The sequence below is a fragment of the Camellia sinensis genome, chromosome 2, assembly GCF_055761805.1.
Source record: "Camellia sinensis isolate YWXY chromosome 2, ASM5576180v1, whole genome shotgun sequence".
Taxonomy (NCBI): Eukaryota; Viridiplantae; Streptophyta; class Magnoliopsida; order Ericales; family Theaceae; genus Camellia; species Camellia sinensis.
This window is the reverse complement of record NC_138962.1, coordinates 92,690,474-92,711,254: the sequence shown is the minus strand read 5'-3', so window position 1 is coordinate 92,711,254 and position 20,781 is coordinate 92,690,474. Positions and strand designations below refer to the sequence as shown.

Below are 20,781 nucleotides of genomic sequence, written 5' to 3'. Positions count from 1 at the left end.
AGGATCAACGTTTGAGAACCATCGTTTTGTGTTTGAAAAGATTACGAAGTGGTGCCTGTCATAGTGGTAGTCTATTGACTTCTACACAATAATGTTACATTTCAATTTTTCTTACAATCTTATTAGTGAGACCTTCACATTTTCAATAATCTTTTAAGAATCACAATAATAATAATATGATCTTCTATTATATATTAGGTGTTGATAAAGAATATGAAAACCGATATCGAAAATATCTTTACTCCAAGTTGGCACGACTGATGGCAAGAAGAAGATTATTTTTAACACGATACGATCATAATGATCCTACATTAAAGGATCACCTTCGAAAAATAGGAAAGGAGAATCGACATTTGAGGATCACAGTCTTGTAACTCAAAAGAATGCAACGTGGTGCTTTCAGACAAACATGCAGTCACAATAATGACAATGCTTCTGATGTTAGTGACATTGGAATTCAGATTCCTATAACTAACGAATTAGACACAAATGAATTAGAAGTGCGAGCTCCTAATATTGTACCACCAACTTCAAATAGAGCACATCCACCTGGTAATAAACATTTAGTCAACTATGTACTCTATACAAATTTTTTTTACAGACACTAGAAATTCATAATTATAATCTAAATCTAAATAATTTAAAGTAGTACATTTACCACATGTTCTAGAAGGAGAAAAATTTTAGACCGCTCAAACTTTGGTAGGAGAACAGTAACATGCTCTAGATGTCAAGCAATGATATGGATAGAGGAAAAAGTAAGAGATAGTCCATTGAGTTGACCAAAATTTAGTCTCTATTGTCAAAGTGGACAAGTGATGTTGCCTTTATTGCCAGAAGCTCCTGAATTTTTGTAACAACAATTTATTCATGTGAGATTCAAGGAACACATAAGGATATATAACTCTCTATTATCCTTTATGTCCATGGATAGGAAAATTGATCAATCAGTGTTAGATGGAAGGGGTCCTTATGTCTTTCGTATTAGTGGAGCAAATATTCATAAAATCGGTTCTCCACTACCGGAATCTGGAAAAAGGCCTAAATTTGCACAACTCTATATATATGTCACTGAGCATGAAATTTGCAATAGAATGGACATTATGAATAGGTGTGGTTGCACATCGGGAATTGATGCGTCCACATTAGAAGGTTTACAGTCAATGTTGAATGTCATCAATCCATGTGTATCAATTTTTCGCACTGCTCGAGACATGATCTGTGAGAATGGTGCTCAAGAATTGCATGTTCGCATTTTCAGTTCGAGGGATGGAAGACAGTACACTAGACTCACTACAATTGAAATTGTCGCATTAATTGTTGGTGATGGGTCTGAAAGCACTAGAAATCATGACATAATTGTTAGAAAATTAGATGGACATTTACAAAGGATTAATGAAACATATCCTTCATACATGCCACTTCAATATTCATTACTTTTTCCCTATGGGATTGATGGATGGAAAAGGTTTAGAAGTTTTACTCTAGGTATAAACAACAATAGAGAAGGAGTGTCAATGAGAGAGTTTTATGCATTTAAACTTCAATTTCGAGTTGGAGAAAGGAAAATGCTACTGCAAGGGGACATTTGTCCAACAATTTGTTATTGATTGTTATGCAGCTATTGAGCAAGATAGACTAAACTTCATAAGGCATATGTGACGACCGGGTCTTCCTTTCTTCCTCTATTTCTTCTCATTTCCTTCTTTCTTCGCTCCGCCTTTCTTTTATTCTCGTTGAGCTTGAAACATTCAGAATTTAGTTCTCAAAATAAAATCTTTATTCTTGTTGCGTTCGGAGAGTGTGAGGGCAAGTCCGAGGTGTTCGGGAGCCAAATCAGGAAATTCTGGGCTGCTGGGCACGCGCCGCACGTGCGGGGGCCCAGGGTCACACGTGAGGGAGACCAAGCCGCACGTGCGGGAAAAGGGGAGGCAGTGTGTGTTGCATTCTGCTTAAATTGCAGGTGCGGAGGGAAAGTGCGGGACCAGTCGCACGTGCGGGGATCAGTGTCGCACGTGCTGGAGAGGGCAGCCACACATGTAGGGGCACGTGCCGCACGTGCGGGGCGGGACCAGTTCGAAAACTCTGTTTTTTTTTTTTCACTTTGGGGCTGTTTGTATCTCATTCTAAAATCTCTCTCCCCTCTCTCTAAAAACACTTTCTCTCCTCCTTCTCTCTAAAAGCCCTAACCAAAGCACTAAAAACCCTTGGATCTTGCTATCCATTGGGCTTAGACTATCATCACCCATCTCCACTCTTGAAGAACAAAGCTAGGGCATTCTTGGTGTAGGAGAAATTGAAGGATTCTCCCTCTTGACCCTAGAGTTTCATCTTCATTTCTTCATCAAGCTTGAGGTAGGGGTTCTTGAGTTATATATACTAGTTTTGCCATTTTGATGATGATTTAAAAGCTTACATCTAGTTTTGGTGATTTCAACTTTGTGATTTCTAAAATATAGAGATTTTCTTCAAAAGAGGGTTTTTCTTTAAACTATCAAAATTTTGGTCAATCTTTGAGGGTTCCATCTTGTTGACCTAAGAAATATGTTTTGATGAGGTTTTTCACCAAGAAATGAAAAGTGATTGTCTTGAGGAAAAACCTTAGAAATTGGGGATTTTGAGAAAACATGAAATTTCTTGTGAAATCCTTATTATTTTGTGTCATGAAGATGAATGAAATGTTATTATAGCGAAATTGTTAAAAATATTTGGACATGTGCTATTGGAAATTGATGAATGATTATGTATTATGAATATGGAAATTTTAAGATCTTGGAATGTTGTTGAAAACATTATATTGCCATGAGAGGCTAGCTTGTTGAGGTTTGGACATGATGAGAAGTTTATTATTGCTATGGGTTGATGGTTTGGTTCTTCGTGAAATAATGTTGAGGAGAAGAAATGATAAAAGGGGTAAATTAATATTGTGTAGGGATGTTGGAAAAGGAGAAACGTTATGAAATATTATACTTTGCATCATGTTCTCATTTGAATTATTGCCATTCTTGCGCATCATGAAATGAATTGGAAAATGTTTACCTTGAGAAAGATTTTGTTATAATGAGAACCTTGGAATTATGATATGGGGTAAATACGTGGTAAGTCTGGATAGAGGGTGTAGTTGTACTTGATAAGTTGGCCTGAGTGTCCTTGGTGAAAGACCAGAAAACCACGCGGATAGGTGTCGAGCATTCCAGTTAATACCGGTAAAAATGATAGTTTGGTAATGCTCATAGAATCTACTTGCAAACACCATCCTAGGGATTACCAGTGTCGTATTTACCGCCCCTATTGATTAAAATTGGAAGTTTGTTTGAATGAGTTGAGATCACTAATCTATATTGAAATGGAAATTTTAAAAGAGCATGAAATGAGAATTTTCTTTACGAAAGCATGGCATAGCATGAACATTTGCATTTTTATTGAGAATATGCATAACTGTATATACTTTGTAAGAATTCTCTACTGGGCTTTATGCTCACCTTTATGAGATTTGGTGTAGGTAAAAATGTTGTGATCCCGCCGAGCTAGGGGTGTGGATATGTTTTGGTGAAGAGTAGTCTTGCTCTTATTTTTGTTGTGATATTTTTTGTAAGCCAAGGGCTAATATGTTTGGGTCCGAGAGACCATTTTGTGTAATCGGGCTATTGCCTTGGAAGATGTAAGTCCTGAAGGGCATTTTATTGTTTTGAGATTAGATACCTCACATGCTATAGATTCAAGTGATTCCTTTATCGTTGAATGTATATTCTCATGTGAACTTTTGTATAAACTTTCTCATTATCTATGTAAAGATGTATGGTTCATTATCATGGTCTAGTGGATGTTAACAAATATGGTTGTCCATGTTGGATTATTTTCGGGGTGTTACAGCATAAATAGAATTTGTTGCAAACTAATTTGTATAGAGGTTTAGAAGATGCTATGATTGCAAGTGATAGTGATGCATCAGCTGTTGGTAGGAGATTTATACTCCTATCATCTTTTACAGGTGGCCCACGGAATATGATTCAGTATTACCAAGATCCGATCGCAATATGTTAAAAGGTGGGATTTTTTGACCTTTTTGCCACATTCACATGTAACCCAAATTGGTCAGAAATTCAACAGGAGGTAGTGCGCATTCCAAATCAACGCATAGAGGATATACCGGATATACTTGTGAGAGTTTTTCGAATTAAATTGAAACAACTGATGGCATATTTCAAGAACTGAAAATTCATTGGCAAAATAATTGCAGGTTTGTTTTTATTTGAACTGGTCAATTAGATTTGCTAAATTTAGTTTAAAGTTAACAAATAATATTATTTTTTCTTGAATAGATATTCACGTCATCGAATTTCAAAAGCGAGGATTACCGCATTTGCACATTATCTTGACATTATCAATAGATGACAAGACAAAATCGCTAGAGGAAATTGATGATATAATTTGTGCTGAAATTCCTAATAACCATTAGCATTTCAAACAATAATAAGGTGCATGATACATGGTCCCTGTGGTAGTTCTAACCCTAATGCCCCATGTATGGTGAATGGAAAATTTTCAAAACATTATCCAAGGAATTTTTGCAGTGAAACGAGTATGGATGAAAATGCGGCGAAGGGATACAAAGAAAAAATACATGGTTAATGGATTTGAAATTGACAACTGATGGGTTATTCCATACAACCGTGATCTTATTGTACTGTATGATGCCGATATCAATATTGAGCGTTGTGCACACCGCAAATTGATCAAGTACTTACATAAGTACATACATAAAGGTCCTAATCGTGCAACGGTTGTAATTGAAGATAATGTTAATTGACTTAACATTGATGGACAAAGTCGGTGTAGAGAGGCAGATGAGGTAAAACAATACTTAGATTGTCGATATATCTCCGCAATTGAATGTTGCAGGCATATATTTGAGTTTGAATTGCAAAAGCAATACCCTTCAGTTAAACGGTTACAGTACCATTTACCTGGGAAGCAGTCCATTATATTTAGAGACACAGATAACATTCTGTCAATTATTAATGAGCCAGGGGTTCACGAGACAATGTTTAAAAGGTGGTTTCAAGCAAACATAGATCATGTAGAGGCGAATGCATTAACATATGAAAAGTTTCCTAGCTCATAGGTTTGGAACCAGAAACAGAAGAAATGGAAAATGAGACAACAACAAATATGCATAGGTAGATTGTACTATGCATATCCTAATTTTGGTGGACGATATTATTTACGTATGTTGCTTACCAAGGTTTGAGGTGCAAAATATTATGAAGATATTGGAATTGTTAATGGCATTGTGCATCCAACATTTAAATCTGCATGCCTTGCACTTGGCTTACTTGACGATGATAATGGGTGTGACGCAGTTTTAACAGAAACCTCAACATGGGCATCGGGTGCTCAACTGCAAAATATGTTTTTCTCAATGCTAATGTTTTCTGAGGTTACAAATGCATATGAATTGTGGGAGAATCATTGGTTTGACCTTACTGATGATTTACAAAATAGGGTACGAAGGCAAATTGGGGATGGCAATATACGTCTCGAAGAATGTGAAGTGAAAAATTTAGGATTGCTTGAAATTGAGCACATACTAAATCAGAATGGAAGGTCTCTTAAAGAGTTTCCGCCGATGCTACTACTATTATATCGATTAGGTGAAATGGTTACTAATAGGCTCATAAGGGAGAAACTGAACTACGATAGCATTTTAGAAATGCAATCTTTTGAATCTTTATATGTGGGATTGAATGATGACTAACTAAAAGTGTTTAACACCACAATGGAATCATATTCCACTCATCATGGGGGCTTATTTTTTTGTGTATGGTAGTGGAGGAACTGGAAAGACATATTTATGGAACACTTTAATTGCAAAATTTTGATCCGATAAGAAGATCATTCTTTCTGTTGCATCATCAGGTGTTGCAGCTTTGCTCTTACCCAAGGGGCGAATTGCCCATTCTTGTTTCAAGATTCCAATTGACCTTGATAACTCATCATGTTGTTCAATAAATCAAGGGACAGATTTGGCAAGGTTAATTGAAGAGGCGTTGTTAATTATATGGGATGAAGCACCAATGGTTAATCGTCATGCTTTTGAAGTTGTTGATCATACATTTAGGGACATATTGAAAAATACATAACATTGTTCAGAGGATAGGGTTTTTGATGGAAAAGTATTTGTGCTTGGTAGTGACTTTAGACAAATATTGCCTGTCGTACCTAGAGGTGGGCGTGAACAAATAGTGGAAGCTTCATTACCTAAGTCAATGATTTGGGGGCATTGTCAAGTTTTGCATCTTACCAGAAATATGTGTGTTATAGCACAAGATATTTCTAATCATACGCATCATGAATTACGTGACTTTGCAGAGTGGATTAAATTGGTTGGTGAAGGGAAAATAATGGAAAACTCATTTAGTGAAGTCTATGAACCTAATTGGATACAGATACTAGAAAAATTTGTTACAAAAAATGGAGAAAGAGATTTGCACCAGTTAATCGATGCCACATATCCTGATTTCATAAATAAATATCAGGATATGTCATACTTAAAAGAATGAGGCATTTTATCTCCTAAGAATAGTGATGTAGACAAAATCAATTCTATTATGCTTTCGATGCTTCTTGAATAGTGAAAAGAAGACAATTTCCAATGAGGTTGGCATTTGCTATGACAATAATAAGAGTCAAGGGCAAACTTTGAAGAATGTGGGCCTTTATCTTTCGAATCTAGTCTTCTCTCATGGCTAATTGTATGTAGCTCTATCACGTGTCACCTCTCCAACAGACTTAAAGGTGTTGATTATTAATAAACGAGGCATACTAGATTATGTCACCAAAAATGTAGTTTACATAAAAAGTTTAGTGGTATTGATCAATAATTTTGTTCAAGAGTTTCAAATGTGTGTCATTTTCCTAGAAACAATTATTTTATTATTTCTCTTCATATATTGATTGTTTAAAATAAATAATGTCATACATGAAAACAGATGTTGCATTTGAAATTTACATGTTTATATTTAATTTAATTGTCTGTAAATATACTATGTTTAATTCATACAATTATTTTATTTTATAATTAAGTACCCTTCTTTTTTTTTTTTTGAAGAAACAATTTTTGTGTTAACAATTATCATTATAAATTTTACTCAAATAATAATAAATGCAGTTTATTATTAAAAAAAACTTGACTAACATTATATAATTGTATGTTAAATGTGTTAAATTCATTATGCAGATAAATATGTGGCCACCTCTAAATTTGCACCGCAGTGATCGTTTGGCCATGCAAATGCCATAAATGAAATTGAAACTATACCGCATAAAGAGGGTTTACTAGTAGAAATTTTTGTTGATTGAAAAATCAAAATATGCCGAACAATGCAAAAATCAGGGAAAAAAATAAGTGAAAAAAATTGATGAAAACAATATTAGACTTTTTACCATCGAGCTGGAATGAAGTAAAGGAAACAATTTTTCAAAAGTATGAAATCAAAGATGCCTCAAATTTAATGGATGCTTTAATGGAGGAGTGTGAAGTTCATCCTCTATGGATTGAACTTTAGAAAGAGCGGATAACTCCAAATTTAATGGTACAAAAGCATATGTTACATAAAGAGCAAGAGTTTTATAAGCTTACGAAAAAAGGTTTCCAACCCCACATTGCAATATTAGTTCATGCTATAGCTAACACACTTCCAACCTCATGGTCTATTCAAGAAATTCATAAAAAAATTAAAAAAGACTTTCTAGACATGAGAGCATTGATAGTTGTGTTGGAGGAAATTGAAAATGATATGATTTGTTTACAAGCATTGGATGAAGTGGAGCAACGCATTGATAATGAAAATATTAAAGTGGAACAACAGCAATAGCAACAACAAAATAATAGTTGTGAAGAGAATAAAGTGAAGCAACAACCCAAAAATGAGGACAATTAAATCAACACTCCTTATAAGGTAATATATCTATTTTTTAAAGTTTGTTTGTATGTAAAAAATGATAACAAAAAAATGTTAACCCTTTTTTATTTTACAGGTACTTTTTGGGACATTTGGACATGATGAGTGACATCTATTGAGTTTTAAATTTATCAAATATAGATAGATTTGATTTATGACATTTAGTTTATTATTAATTTTTTTTAGCATATATATGTTTTAGACATTAGATTCATTGAGAAACATCTTATTTATTGTTAATATAAATTATTTCATTAGTTAGAAATCAAGTTTATTATTTTAAGAAAAATAACTCAATTTGATGATTATAATATTTTATGAATATTTGCTTTGAAATATTGTCTTCACTTATGAAATTTGAAAAGATAATCTCTATACATTATGATTATAATTTTATGAGTTAACTTAGAAATTAATGTGTTATTAAAAAATTTACACCTTATTAAACCAATCTTGTGCATAGCACGCCTATACCACACGTATATAATATAATCATATGTGTATACGTATACAGCGAAATAATATTATACTAATATCCTCCAGTGATTGTTGATAAAGTTTGTTGATAAAGTTGTGTGATGTGTGTATACCTTGTAAATAAGAATAAGCACCTTCTAACTTGAGTGTCTCATTGATGGAAAATCACAAGCCTATTTATAGTTGCTAGCTTAGGTAAATAGATATTTTATTAGATAAACCTTATTAGTTTCCTTCCATCAAAGAAACTTACCAATTAGGGGAAATTAATAGACCTTAGGCAAACCACTATTAGAATTCTTAGTATCTTGGGCAACCTCAATAATTATCACTCATAACTTTAAATAATTAATAAAGTAAAGATAAATATACATGAAAGGATAAATATATAAGTAATATATAATTTACAAGGAATGTATATGTGGGCCACATCAAGTCTCACTTGACTTACATCTTGGAGTCATTTGTGATTATTAAAACTTGCATGGAAGGACCGCATAACGATATTAAAACAACGTCTTAGGCATGTCTCTCACAATTATACAGGTTATTTTTTGAACTTTTCCTTCATCTTCGTCTTATTTTGCTATATATGGATATATAATTTTATCAAATTGTAAAAACCTATTTTTAAAATTTGTTGTGTTTAATATTTTTATTCTGTAAAATTAATTTAGAATAATTATTGTTCAATTCTCACAACAATACGATGATCCAGAAAAATGCATTAGATGGGTGTGTGTATCAAACGGTTTCCCAAGTCAATATCCTAAACAAGTCCTGAAATGCATAAAAAAAAGAGTTAAAAGGCAAGGCAAACTGCAAACTGAAGTTTGACTTCAAGAAACATTTTTTGTTTATTTATTTATTTATTTTTCTGTTTTTCTATCAAAGTTCATGTTGTCATGTTTTTACAGTCCAAAATATTCACACATTTGAGTTCCATAATTGTGATAAAAAAAAAAAAAAAAAAAAAACTGTAATACCAGCAGATTTGAGTTCCATTGCATTTCAAAACACTCAGATCCAGTTCGAATGCATTTGACCTTCTCCATACAATATGCATTTGGCCTTCTCGAAACAATATTCACGAGATCCTGCAAGGTCCCCAAGAACCAAGACATTCATTTCCATATGACTTCAAAATGCCCCTTGTAATTACTAAAGTCACCGGAAACTGGTCACAACCATGGTTTTAAATAACAGTATTTGGATATGTATCAGAATTGGCGATACAATCAAATATTAGTATTGGACAGTATAGACCGATCTATTAATGAATAACGGCTGATATTTAAAACCATGGTATAACCGCATATTTTTTATAGTTTGACTACTGATTTCAGGAACCCAAAGCAACTTCCTTATGTCGATTGAGATCACTGAAACACTTTGTTGAGCTGTATTCTTCTGCATCCAAGAGCTCTTCTGAGAAAGTTCGTTGGAGATACCGTTTTTGACATTCTTTTGAACACCCCCGGAAATAATTTTCACCTCTTAGAAGTATCACAACCTGCAAATCAGAAAATGAAACACAAATCAAACCACAACTTGAGCTTTTGCTTCCCGGGTTTATTTTGAATTTTCTTAGATAATTCATTTGTATTACCAACCAGAAAAAATAATAATAATTCACCAGTATTTTGGCATAAACTATGGGCATGCTACAAAGAGCGGGAATGAGACGTGGCACAATTAATGTGGAATGCAAAGAATCTACTTTACCATCCACATATTACAAGAGGTAATTGTGAAGGAAAAAAATGGGTGGACTCGCATATTCTACAAAATCCTTTCCTTTTAAGGGATTAAGAAATGAAAAAGAAAAAATAAAACACTAGGTTACATACCAACAAATCAAGCAAATTCTGGCTATGAGGCAAGGAAAAGAAGAGAACAATTCAGCATGCTAGCCAAACAATGTTTAAAAACATTCATAGCACGTTGAGTCACTTCAACATCCATAAAAAAGAATCCAACAAGAAAAAGAAAAAAAAAAGATAATATACTTTTAAGTTTCTTGATCACATGCAGTTCAGATACCTTCAGCAATATTACTGTACAAGCAATACGTAAAGGCATTAGGAACATGTGTAATTCTGCCTTTTATGGAAGATTGTGATAGTTCAGTTAAATTACTTATCCAATTTGTGCATTTAAGCAATCTTTATAAAAGGAAATCTTAATTAGGCCAACAGAAACATTAGGGACAATGAGAAGTCATTCTATAATAGTCCCGGTGGGCCTAACCTGTTGTTGGACTATTTAGGTATGGAATGAAATATAGGACGTGATCACACACATTCTATTTGGCCTGGGCCTTTGGTGTCTCGTTCATGTTCCCAACATATGGTAAGGGCTGTATTGGAGAGGGCAACCTGGAGCACATTGCGAGCTGTCCAAAATGAAAAAAGACTACTTGCCAGCAGAGTGAAAGATACTAGTGAGAGTCACCGAGGACAAAGGCTATGCTTATGGTCCTGGTGGGCCCAACTGCTGCGCCAAGAACCACTATGGTTATGGTCCTAGTGGACCCAATCTGTGGTACAGGTCTAGGGATGGCCATGGACCAAGTCAGGCGGGGCCTATGCTACCAAAAAAACTCTCGAGCCCAAGCCTTCCCCCGCCATGGCATCAGGCCTAAAAACACATCCCGAGCTTGATCCTAAAATGATACTACAATCCCAGACCCACCCAACAATCCCAAATATTAGATAAAAAAATAAATGTTCCAAAATTAAAACTATACCAAATCCGGCCCAATAAATAAATGGGCCTAAAAGCTCAATCAAGCCCAGCCATACGGCCTACATATCAATATCAAGAACTTTAAAAAACTAGCTGGTTTGGGCGGACTACTAGGCCGGTGCCCACCCCTATATAGGACATAGACTATTCTAGTATGAGTATGGTCCGTTGGGAATAGGACTTGGTTCCATTAGATCTGAGTTGAGTCTCTTGGCATATTAGTGACATTGTTTCCAAAAACGCATCCATAGGTTTATTTGCCTGCCTTCTTAAAACATGCAGCAATTCTAAAAAAAAGAAAAAGAAAAAGAAAAAGAAAAAGAAAATAACTCAAAAAAAGAAAAAGAAAAAAGAATGAAAAGACAAAAAAAAAAAAAAAGCAAGCACCCGCCCAAAACTTGCTAAAATCCGAGTAGGATAAGTATGATCCTCCTCAGAGTGCAACATATCTTTCCCATACTTCACATAATACCATTCCCAACTTTCTTTCTTTTTTTATTTATCTATTTCTCAAAGGAAACTTTCCCGTCCACTCCCTAAAAAACCATACCCTAGCTACTCTTGTCTTCCGAAGTCCACCACTCCTCCACAAACAACTCTCCTTAAACTAAAACTTTGATAATTATTTTTTCTACTTCAAGTACGTAGATTATTTATTATATTTTCCAGTGAAATCAGAGCAGGCTGCCCCTCCTGTTTCAAGAGGAAAATTGATTTCAGGTTTCTCAAACAGATTCATATTCCTTTTTCCACTTTTCCCAGCGGCAAAAAAGAAAACATAGAATAGGAAACTGTCAATTCTTTCATCTGAAGGGAAAATAAGTAGAAAGACCATATATGAATAAGAAGCAAAGAAACTAAAAAAGCAGCAGGCTTAAAATGGTTGCATATCAAATTCTGAATTTATTATTCACTAGTTTACACATTGAAATCAGAAATGTCATTATCTGCGGAAAAACAGGGTTTATCACTGAAATACTTGTGTGAATGCGAACCTGATTTAACCATGGATCAAAAGGTAATGAAAATTATATCCTTGTAAAAGGTTACATGCCTGATTCATTCGAGGACGTAGAATTGGACTCTGCTCTATGCACAAAGAGGCAGTTAAGATGACACGATCCATCTCTTCTAGGTCATAATTATCACCAAGAGAAGGATCCACAAGTTGCTTGACATTATTGTTATCGAGCAAAGGCTTTGCCTACAAATAACTTCAAATCATTATCTAAATGACTTTGATATGAGCTAAAAGCCAAAAAGGTGACAGTATGACAGGACTTGTAGAAACAAACTCACCCAAAGCACCAGGCTTTGCTGTGAATCATCCAAAGCTTCACGGCCTGTAATGAGTTCTAACAGTAGCACCCCGAAAGAAAACACATCAGTTTTCTCATCCACTATTCCATACATGAAGTATTCCGGAGCAAAATAGCTGTTGTTGAAGACAACAAAAAATTAAAACAACCCTTCATTAGCTTTAAAGTGAAGGGTTTTGGGGTCACATACCCAAATGTGCCTTCAAATTTTGATACAGTGTGGTGAGTCCATTCTTTTGGCAGCCATTTTGCGAGCCCAAAATCACAAATCTAGATAAAAATTGGCTAAGTTAGACATTACAACATAAATCCAAAGACAAGAAGTCTTCAAAACTTGGCAAGTTTGTGGCCATATGATCAGTGAAGATATAATTGTTGAAATCGAAATAAAGAATTTCTCATCATTTGTAGAAAACATTTTTCCATCAACTATTAAGATCTGAACACACAGATTAATAGATAATCGGTATCACATATTTAATTATTTCAAAATTATATGAGAAGGCAGAACTTTAAACAGAGAAAGACACAAATAAGCGATTCAAATAATAGATTCTAGAAAAAGCAGTGTAGTCTTCTTAACATGGATATTACAGCATGGAATGAAAATCTATTTCCACTACTCTGAGCCCGAGGGATGTTAAGTAGAAAATCAATTTGAGCCAAATTAAATAAATAATTTTATAAAGCTTTACCAAAAAGTAAAAATGTGAAAGGGGGAAGCTTGATGTGAGCATAAGGGATATGCCTTTAAAGCATACTCTTGGATCCAGAACCCTGCATATCTTATGCCTTGAGTTTGAGGCTGCAGAAGGCAGAGGAGGCTTGAAAAGGATCCACTAAAATTTGAGGCGTATGCCTCAAAATAATAACAATAATAATAAACAATGTTCTTCTGGTAAGCTAGCAATACGGCTCTGTGTTTTATTTGAAATTTCTTTATAGAATTAAATTAACAGAACAAATGAATGATCAAGTGTCAAGTTGTTTTCCTAAATATGTACAGGAACATAATTACAATCTTGAGTGAAACATATTCACCTATTGGATTGATCATTTACAGTTGAAAAGGAATCAACTGCATTAATCTCGAGTTGAAATCTCTATGGTACAGACAAATTTCAACCTATGCCTTGAACCACCCCTTCCTCTTATTATAAGCTATTTTTCAGTTTTTAACGCGGATAATCTCATGACACACCAAATTTGCACATTCATAAAAAAATGCCTTTTATTTTCCATAGGAGGAACAACAAAATACATATTTATGTGTGCTAACCATACCTATTTCATGTTCCAAGAGTATTAAGGACTTGCAGTTTATTTTTTAGTAGTGGTATTTTGAATAGAGATACGCATTTTATGGACTTCATGGAATGTTCAACACAGGAACATGTGTTGGACACATTTTGGGCACTGACACCTTAATAACAAACTATTTTGTTTTGAGGTAATTTTTTCAGGCATTGCGTGGCGATTTCAGCCAGACGCCCATTTCACTGTCCCAGTTACCTAGATTCATCATATGTGCAAGTGTTAGGTTGCAACACTATTAGATTAATACAAATAGTTTTATCTATCTATTTAATTAATTGTCCTGGTCATCTGTTGATTTGAAAAATCAACCAGACTCGTCAATCAAAAACGCATGATTTGAAGGTTTTCACTTGTAGGAGCCACCCTACTAGCATGATAGCTATGTATCATAACCACATGATATGCAACTTCTGTTGATAGCTGCAAAGGGCTGCACACATGAAAGGAATTTTTCTTTGACTAACCAAATGGCCGTTAATAGAGTCGAGTGGAGAAGAAGGATTCATGTAGCCGACCCTATTTGATGGAACTTAAGGCTTGGTTTGGTTTTGGTAATGGTAGTTCAAATTATATATAGTCAATAGTTATGCTAATTAAAAACTTCCCTTTCCCAGAATTACAAAAAATACCTCCATCTCCACTTCAAAGCCAACCACAAAACCTTCTCACATCAAGTGCGTGGATCTCCTCCATTATAAGGTTTTTAATGTTTATATAATTGACAATCACATGCAGCTGCAATATGCCTTGAATTTGATTCTAGTAGATCTAGTTTCAGTTGTCTTGCATTCATTAATTTCTTCTAATCAGAATAACTTCTTGAGATTGTGTACTTAGTCAAAAAAACTTATTGGAAAATTGATCTAAACCAAGCCACCATGCTTCTTGTGGCTTCATGAGAGTCCTTTGAACCATTTAATTTACATCACCATATTATTATTCCTTTCATGATCCTTTTCTCCTTACAGATGAAAGAAATAAAATAAAATAGTAGATAAAACTCAAACCATAGGAATCTCTCACATTAATTTCACTCCAAAATATTTTTAAATATCAATTAGTAAGAGTGGCATATATAGCGAGTATTAAAGGGAGGGCTATAACCCATAATTGTATACTTTCTCAAAGTGTTTAATGACAATATAGATAGAGGATACTGTTACAGTCTTGGGTTACATGGTCTTGTGTAGAACTCAACCCCAAACGCTAGTTATTGAGGTGAGGGTGCCCTCACACTCATATTCTTCACCCTCTAATTTCATGTTACATTGTAGGACTTCGCTTCACAGATACAGCTCAGTTGTAGGCTATATTCTGTCATTCTCCTCATCCCTTCTCTTTTTTCTTAGTGGTAACATTCATAAAATTATAATCCCTTATATCATTGATAATAAATAAATCTTAGCTCTTTTTTCCATATTATAAATTCCAGGAATTTTTTTATGTAATCAACCCAGACAGAACAAAAATTTGAGGATAAAATCATAGTTTTTAATTTCATTTCAACCATCCTCGGGTTTGAAAGTTGAAAAAGGATACCTGAGGCTCAAAATCCTGTGTAAGAAGAATATTATCAGCCTTGATATCTCTGTGAATAATTCGCCTTTGGCAATACATGTGAAGATAGAGCAGGCCAGCAGCAGTCCCTAGAATAATCTTATACCTAACAGCCCAATCTAGTTTTTCCTTTGAGCCTAGAATATATGGATATGCATGAGAAGACCATAAACTAAAAGGAATGTATTAGAATAAAAAAGATGAGGGAAATTATGCACTAACCACGAAGAAGCGATCCTAAACTCCCAAGAGGAGATAACTGAAGAACAACATATGTTCCACCTTGAACTCCAAACCCAATCAACTTTGCAGTATTAGGATGATTTACATGGGCTATAGTGCCAATCTCAGTTAAAAAGCTTATTATCTGATCTTCTGTAGTCCCTTTGTTTGGCCGCTTAACTGCTACGAGCTGCCCGTCTGGCAAACAACCCCTGTAAACTTCAGCGTAACCACCCCTTGCGATCAGATTGTCTAAAAAAAGAAGAAGAAGAAGTTAAATTTGCAGCCCAAACCATGTTATAATCAATTTTTTTAATTCACATTTGCCATGGAAGCAACAGAGAAATAAAAATAATATGAAATCAATAGAACTCTCTTTCAGAAGTCGGCAAGCTTCCAAGTGAGACTCTACTACATCTGGTCTGGCTATAAACTGGAAAGAAGTTCATGGATGCCAAACCAGTGTCATCAAAAAACACTAATACGCTAGTGATTTAGGTTTTGGAATGCACATTCCGAGGCATGGTACACTTTCATTCCAAAACAGTGAATTTAGGGATCCAAAGCGATCCCAAAAATATTTTCCAATATAAACCTTAAAATTTACCTTATAAGGAAAAGCAAATCAAATACAATAAACTAAAATCTAAGAAGAGTGGAGTTTTGGTTTGATAAAACGGGAAAAATGGGTCATAAATTATAATGTTCATAGAAATGTATTGTAACATGATTAATTGGAAAAAGAAAAAGCAACATTTTATTGGATATCTAATTGTTAAAAGAAAATTTATCTAGAAGTCCCTTCAAATTTAATAATGTATCTAAACAAGTCTACCCCCATCGAACCATGCTTTAGATAATGTGGCATTCCACGTTCCTGATTCCATTTCATGTACCAAAACGATCCATGTTCCACCAGTTAAGATAGTGCCAAGACTGTCAAGATTGTGGATTCAAATCTCTGGAACAAAACTTATACACACCTTTGCTAAAATTGTTGGTTGCAGTTAGGAGCTCAGAGAAGGTGAAGTTTTTCCAGGAAGACTTGAAATAACAGAAATCTGTATCTACATTTTCTCCCACACTTCTGCTCTCTCTTCTTGATATCTTTGGCACAGCAAAAGGCGGGAAGGAGGGTAAGCGCTTTATTGAGCTTTTTTTCCAAAGTACTGAGAATCCTCGCCAACGAGAAAGTGCCTGTGAATTTGAAGAATGGATTTCACGTTGTAGGATCTTTGGATTGGGAGAAACTGCCTCAGTGTCCAAACCTCTTATAAATGCTTCTAAAACTCCCCTTGGAGAGGAAGTGTCTTCTTTCTCCTTTTCCATCTCGAAACATCTCAGGTCTATAATGGAAAAAATCAGTGATTGTGGCAGTGGAACTAACATGTAGTTGCACTTGTACTTGTCCAATTGAACACATGAACACATCTGATTAATAGAAAGTCATAATGAACAAAAGAGATTGAAAATATTACCTTGGGCAGAAGCAGAGGATGAAAATTTACAACCTTGTCTTCTGTACCATACTCTAACAGCCTTTTCTTTTGAATTCATACCATTCTTTCTGCATAGCATAAGAAATTCTGACTATCAATAAGAGTACATAATCAGAAAAAAAACCCAAAAAAAAAAAAAAACCCCAAAAAATAATCACCATGGCCACAAAGATTGATCCCCCCCCCCCCCCCCCCCCCCCCCCAAATACTGGAAAACCCGAAAGTACTCAAAGTCCATAAGCTCAGCAGCCAAAAAAACAATAAATTGAAAAACTCAAACTTAATTTCATGCATCAATTGTATTCAGAAAATATCATCTAATCATGTTCTGCAACTACATAACTGTAAAAATCACCAAAACCCATGAACAATGAAACTCAAAGAACAACAACAGAAGGTAATAATACATGAGATTTCACTGAACACAAAATGGGTATCTAAAAATTCCCTGTATCAGCATTGAATTATAAACAAAATAAACAAAAACCAATAAGATAAATAGCGAAGAGCATTGAAAGAAATTGGAAAGTAAAAGAAAACCCAGAAACAAACGTACCGCAATGGAAGAGGAGGTTCAGCCATGAAAGAAAGCAGGGGAAAATGAATAATATGAGAGAAGTGGCGAGCTTAGCGGCGGCCACTGTTTTTATTATTTTCTTTTTGAGGCTAGAAAATCGAGGTATTTTCCAGGAATCTAAAAGCAATCTGGGAAAATTTTCACTGTTGACAGGTGGAAGAAGGTTCACTGCCACGCACCGACTTGGACTCTCAAAACCTTAAACCCTTACGCTGCACCACTCTCCCAGACACACACACACACAGATATATTCATTGTTGAGAGAGAGAGAGAGATAGTGAGTGAGTGAGTGAGTGAGTGAGCGTATGTTAGAAGTTCGAACGTTAATTTAACTGAAATCAAAGTTGGGGTCGTTTTGTTTGGTCCAATCTTAACTTTTCCCTTTGCATTCAATTCTTTAAATTAAAAATTAATTACTCCTTCCATTTACTTTAAGGAATTTAATTTTTTTAATAGTGTAATTATTAGACTTTAAAAAAATTAATTTTTTAAAATTACTTTTTAATAGTATATTTTTAAGAAATATCAATGTCATAATTATACTTTTTATGTTGTTAATGAAATTAAAAGAAGGATAAAATAAAAATTTTATATTATTTTTATACTTAATTTTTGCAAAGAAACTAATATTTTGAAATAAGAAAAAATAAAATAAAAAATTAATATTTTAAAACGAAAGAAATATATACTAACGCATATGGTACTATTTGCAATTTTGCCAAAAATGCGTTTTGAATTGTTTTAAGGATATCTTTTGGCAATATTTATATGCGCAAATTGCAAAAAAAATGAAATAAAATAATAAAAACTCAAAATTTGAGTCATAGAACAAAATAAATTTTAAATTTTATCAATTTAAACTTTATATTTTGAATTTGTTTTTAATCTAAATCATTTGTCTATTTTTATTAAGTAAAATCAATGAAAAAAATATATATTTTAGTCATTAAACTTATGAAAATGATTATTTTAGACATTTTATGTATATATATTGAGTTTAATAACTAAATACTATTTTTTCGTCGGTTTTATTTAATGAGAATAGGTGAATGATTTAGATTGAAATTAAATAAAAAGATTAGAATTTAAATTGATAAAATTAAAAACTCAGAATTTATTTTGTTAAAAGGTTCAAATTTTGAATTTTTTTTGTTTGTTTGTCATTACCCCTATTTATATTATTGTTTTTGTTTTGTCTAAATAATAAAAATAAATGAAATTGTAAGAGAAAACATTTTGACAACCATTTTGTTTTTTAAAAATATAAATAACTTTAAAATATTACAAAATTGAGGAAATAATGTATTTTCACTTGTTTTGAAAATAATTTTGAAGAAAATTATATAAAAAAATTCCAAAGTTTGACTCTTGTAATAAAAAAAATCTTAAATTTTTAATTGTGTCAATTTAAATCCTAATATTTTAATTTATTTTCGATTTAAACTATCAGTTTATTTTCGTTAAGTAAAACCAACAAAAAAAAAAATATTTTAGTAAACTCTAATATTTTGATTTATTTTTAATTTAAACTATCAACTTATTTCCTTTAAGCAAAACCATGAAAAAATTATAAAGGAAATAAGTTGATGGTTTAAATTGAAAACAAATTAATATATGGGGAATTGACCAGTAAATCCCATTTTGTGGACTTGTAATCCATGAGATCCTAAATGTTTTCTTGGTTACTGAATGATCCCTTAATTTGTTTGTTGACTATTTTGCCACTACTAGTATTATTGATTGATTGGCATGGGTTGTACAGGAAAGGTGAATGAGTGTTTGTGTGTCACGTTTATCGGAAAAGCGCACTAATACCTTTTTTAATTTAGTAGGTTTGTAACACGCGTAAAAATGAAACGTGGTAACGTCATAGTGTTGTTTTGTACGTGACGTGAACACGCAAAATAAGACACACTGAAATGGTTTCGAATTTCCATTTCGGATTTTTCACAACCCGAAATCAGAACCAAAATCATGAGTTCACATTTCTACAATTCAAGTTTATACAATCTTTTTGTTCCTAAATCTGGGAATTGCAAGGCTACAAGCTAAAGCACCAATAATCAAAATCAAACTCGCCAATTGAATCACAGACCATAAATTAAACTTCATCATCTTGTACTCTTTAGGAAAATCTTCATCCAAAGAAGGACCATCGTCGTCGATTTCACTGCTTGTACCCAAAAACCCATTGTTCACGTCGATCTGTCGGATTCCTTCATCATCGTCTTGTACTCTGATTTCGGGTCGATCTGACGATGCCGACGTGGTACACCGACCTGCCGGATTGACGATCATCTTGTAGCCATTGTTCACGTCGATCTGACGATGTCGACGTGGTACACCGAATTCCTTCCAAAAAAGAACCATCCTCGTCGATTTGCCAGATTCCTTCCAAACATTGTTCGTCGTCGATTTCACTGCTTGTGGCCAAGAACCCATTGTTCACGTCGATCTGCCCGATTCCTTCATCATTGTCTTGTACTCTGTTTTCGGGTCGATCTGACGATGCCGACGTGGTACACCGACCTGCCGGATTGACGATCATCTTGTACCCATTGTTCACGTCGATCTGACGATGCCGACCTGGTACACCAAATTCCTTTCAAAAAAGAACCATCCTCATCGATCTGCTTGAAGAGTACAAAATGATCATCGATCTACCAGATTCCTTCCAAACATTGTTGACGTCGATTTTATTTGTTCGCCGGTTTCCCTCCTAACATTGTTCATGATGATCTACCATTTTCATTTCGTTTGCTTCGTTCGTCCATGTTACGTTTGCTTGGTCAATCCAAACATTGATCTGCACATTTCAAAACCACAAAACTTCCTGCAAAACACCTAAAGAGGGCATAATCGTCCCACCAAAACGAAGCTACATTTGAAACGGGACTTCTTGGTTACAATTTACCATTACAAAGGACTTGCCAATCAAACATTTGGACCGTGGGGCCAACTGGTGCAACATTTTTCAAATCAGGACTTTTCAATAATTTCCCTTTATTAGGATTTAAATTGATAAAATTAAAAATTAAACATTTATTTTATTATAATAGTTAAGCCGTTGATTATTTATTTATTTATTTTATTTTTCCCTC

General features: G+C 34.0%; 1 protein-coding gene across 2 annotated transcripts; it reads right to left on the bottom strand.

Annotated features, from left to right (window-relative positions):
* Positions 1–9,068: 9,068 nt before the first annotated feature.
* On the bottom strand, positions 9,069–17,983 carry LOC114270078 (receptor-like cytosolic serine/threonine-protein kinase RBK2). Of its 2 annotated transcripts, XR_014361346.1 has the most exons (10): positions 17,660–17,980; positions 17,083–17,171; positions 16,588–16,950; positions 15,605–15,856; positions 15,365–15,519; positions 12,699–12,778; positions 12,489–12,624; positions 12,244–12,393; positions 9,428–9,954; positions 9,069–9,221 (listed from the first exon to the last, which is right to left on the bottom strand). XR_014361346.1 is itself a non-coding variant. In XM_028211475.2 (9 exons), the coding sequence occupies exons 1-9, from the start codon at positions 17,683–17,685 to the stop codon at positions 9,784–9,786; spliced, it is 1,422 nt and encodes a 473-aa protein (XP_028067276.2). In that variant the 5' UTR covers positions 17,686–17,983; the 3' UTR covers positions 9,274–9,783. The 2 variants fall into 2 exon arrangements, 1 of the variants encoding a protein (XP_028067276.2); XM_028211475.2 differs by lacking the exon at positions 9,069–9,221 and having other exon boundaries at positions 9,274–9,954; positions 17,660–17,983.
* Between the last annotated feature and the right edge of the window lie 2,798 nt (positions 17,984–20,781).

What these genes read in the sequence shown, in the direction of transcription:
- LOC114270078 (XM_028211475.2), bottom strand. Translation starts at nt 17,685, where the DNA reads ATGGCTGAACCTCCTCTTCCATTGCG. An exon ending in ATCCTCTGCTTCTGCCCAAG is followed by an intron (nt 16,951 to 17,082) that starts GTAATATTTTCA and finishes TTTCCATTATAG; the next exon opens with ACCTGAGATGTTTCGAGATG. An exon ending in AGCAAAGCCTGGTGCTTTGG is followed by an intron (nt 12,394 to 12,488) that starts GTGAGTTTGTTT and finishes AGTTATTTGTAG; the next exon opens with GCAAAGCCTTTGCTCGATAA.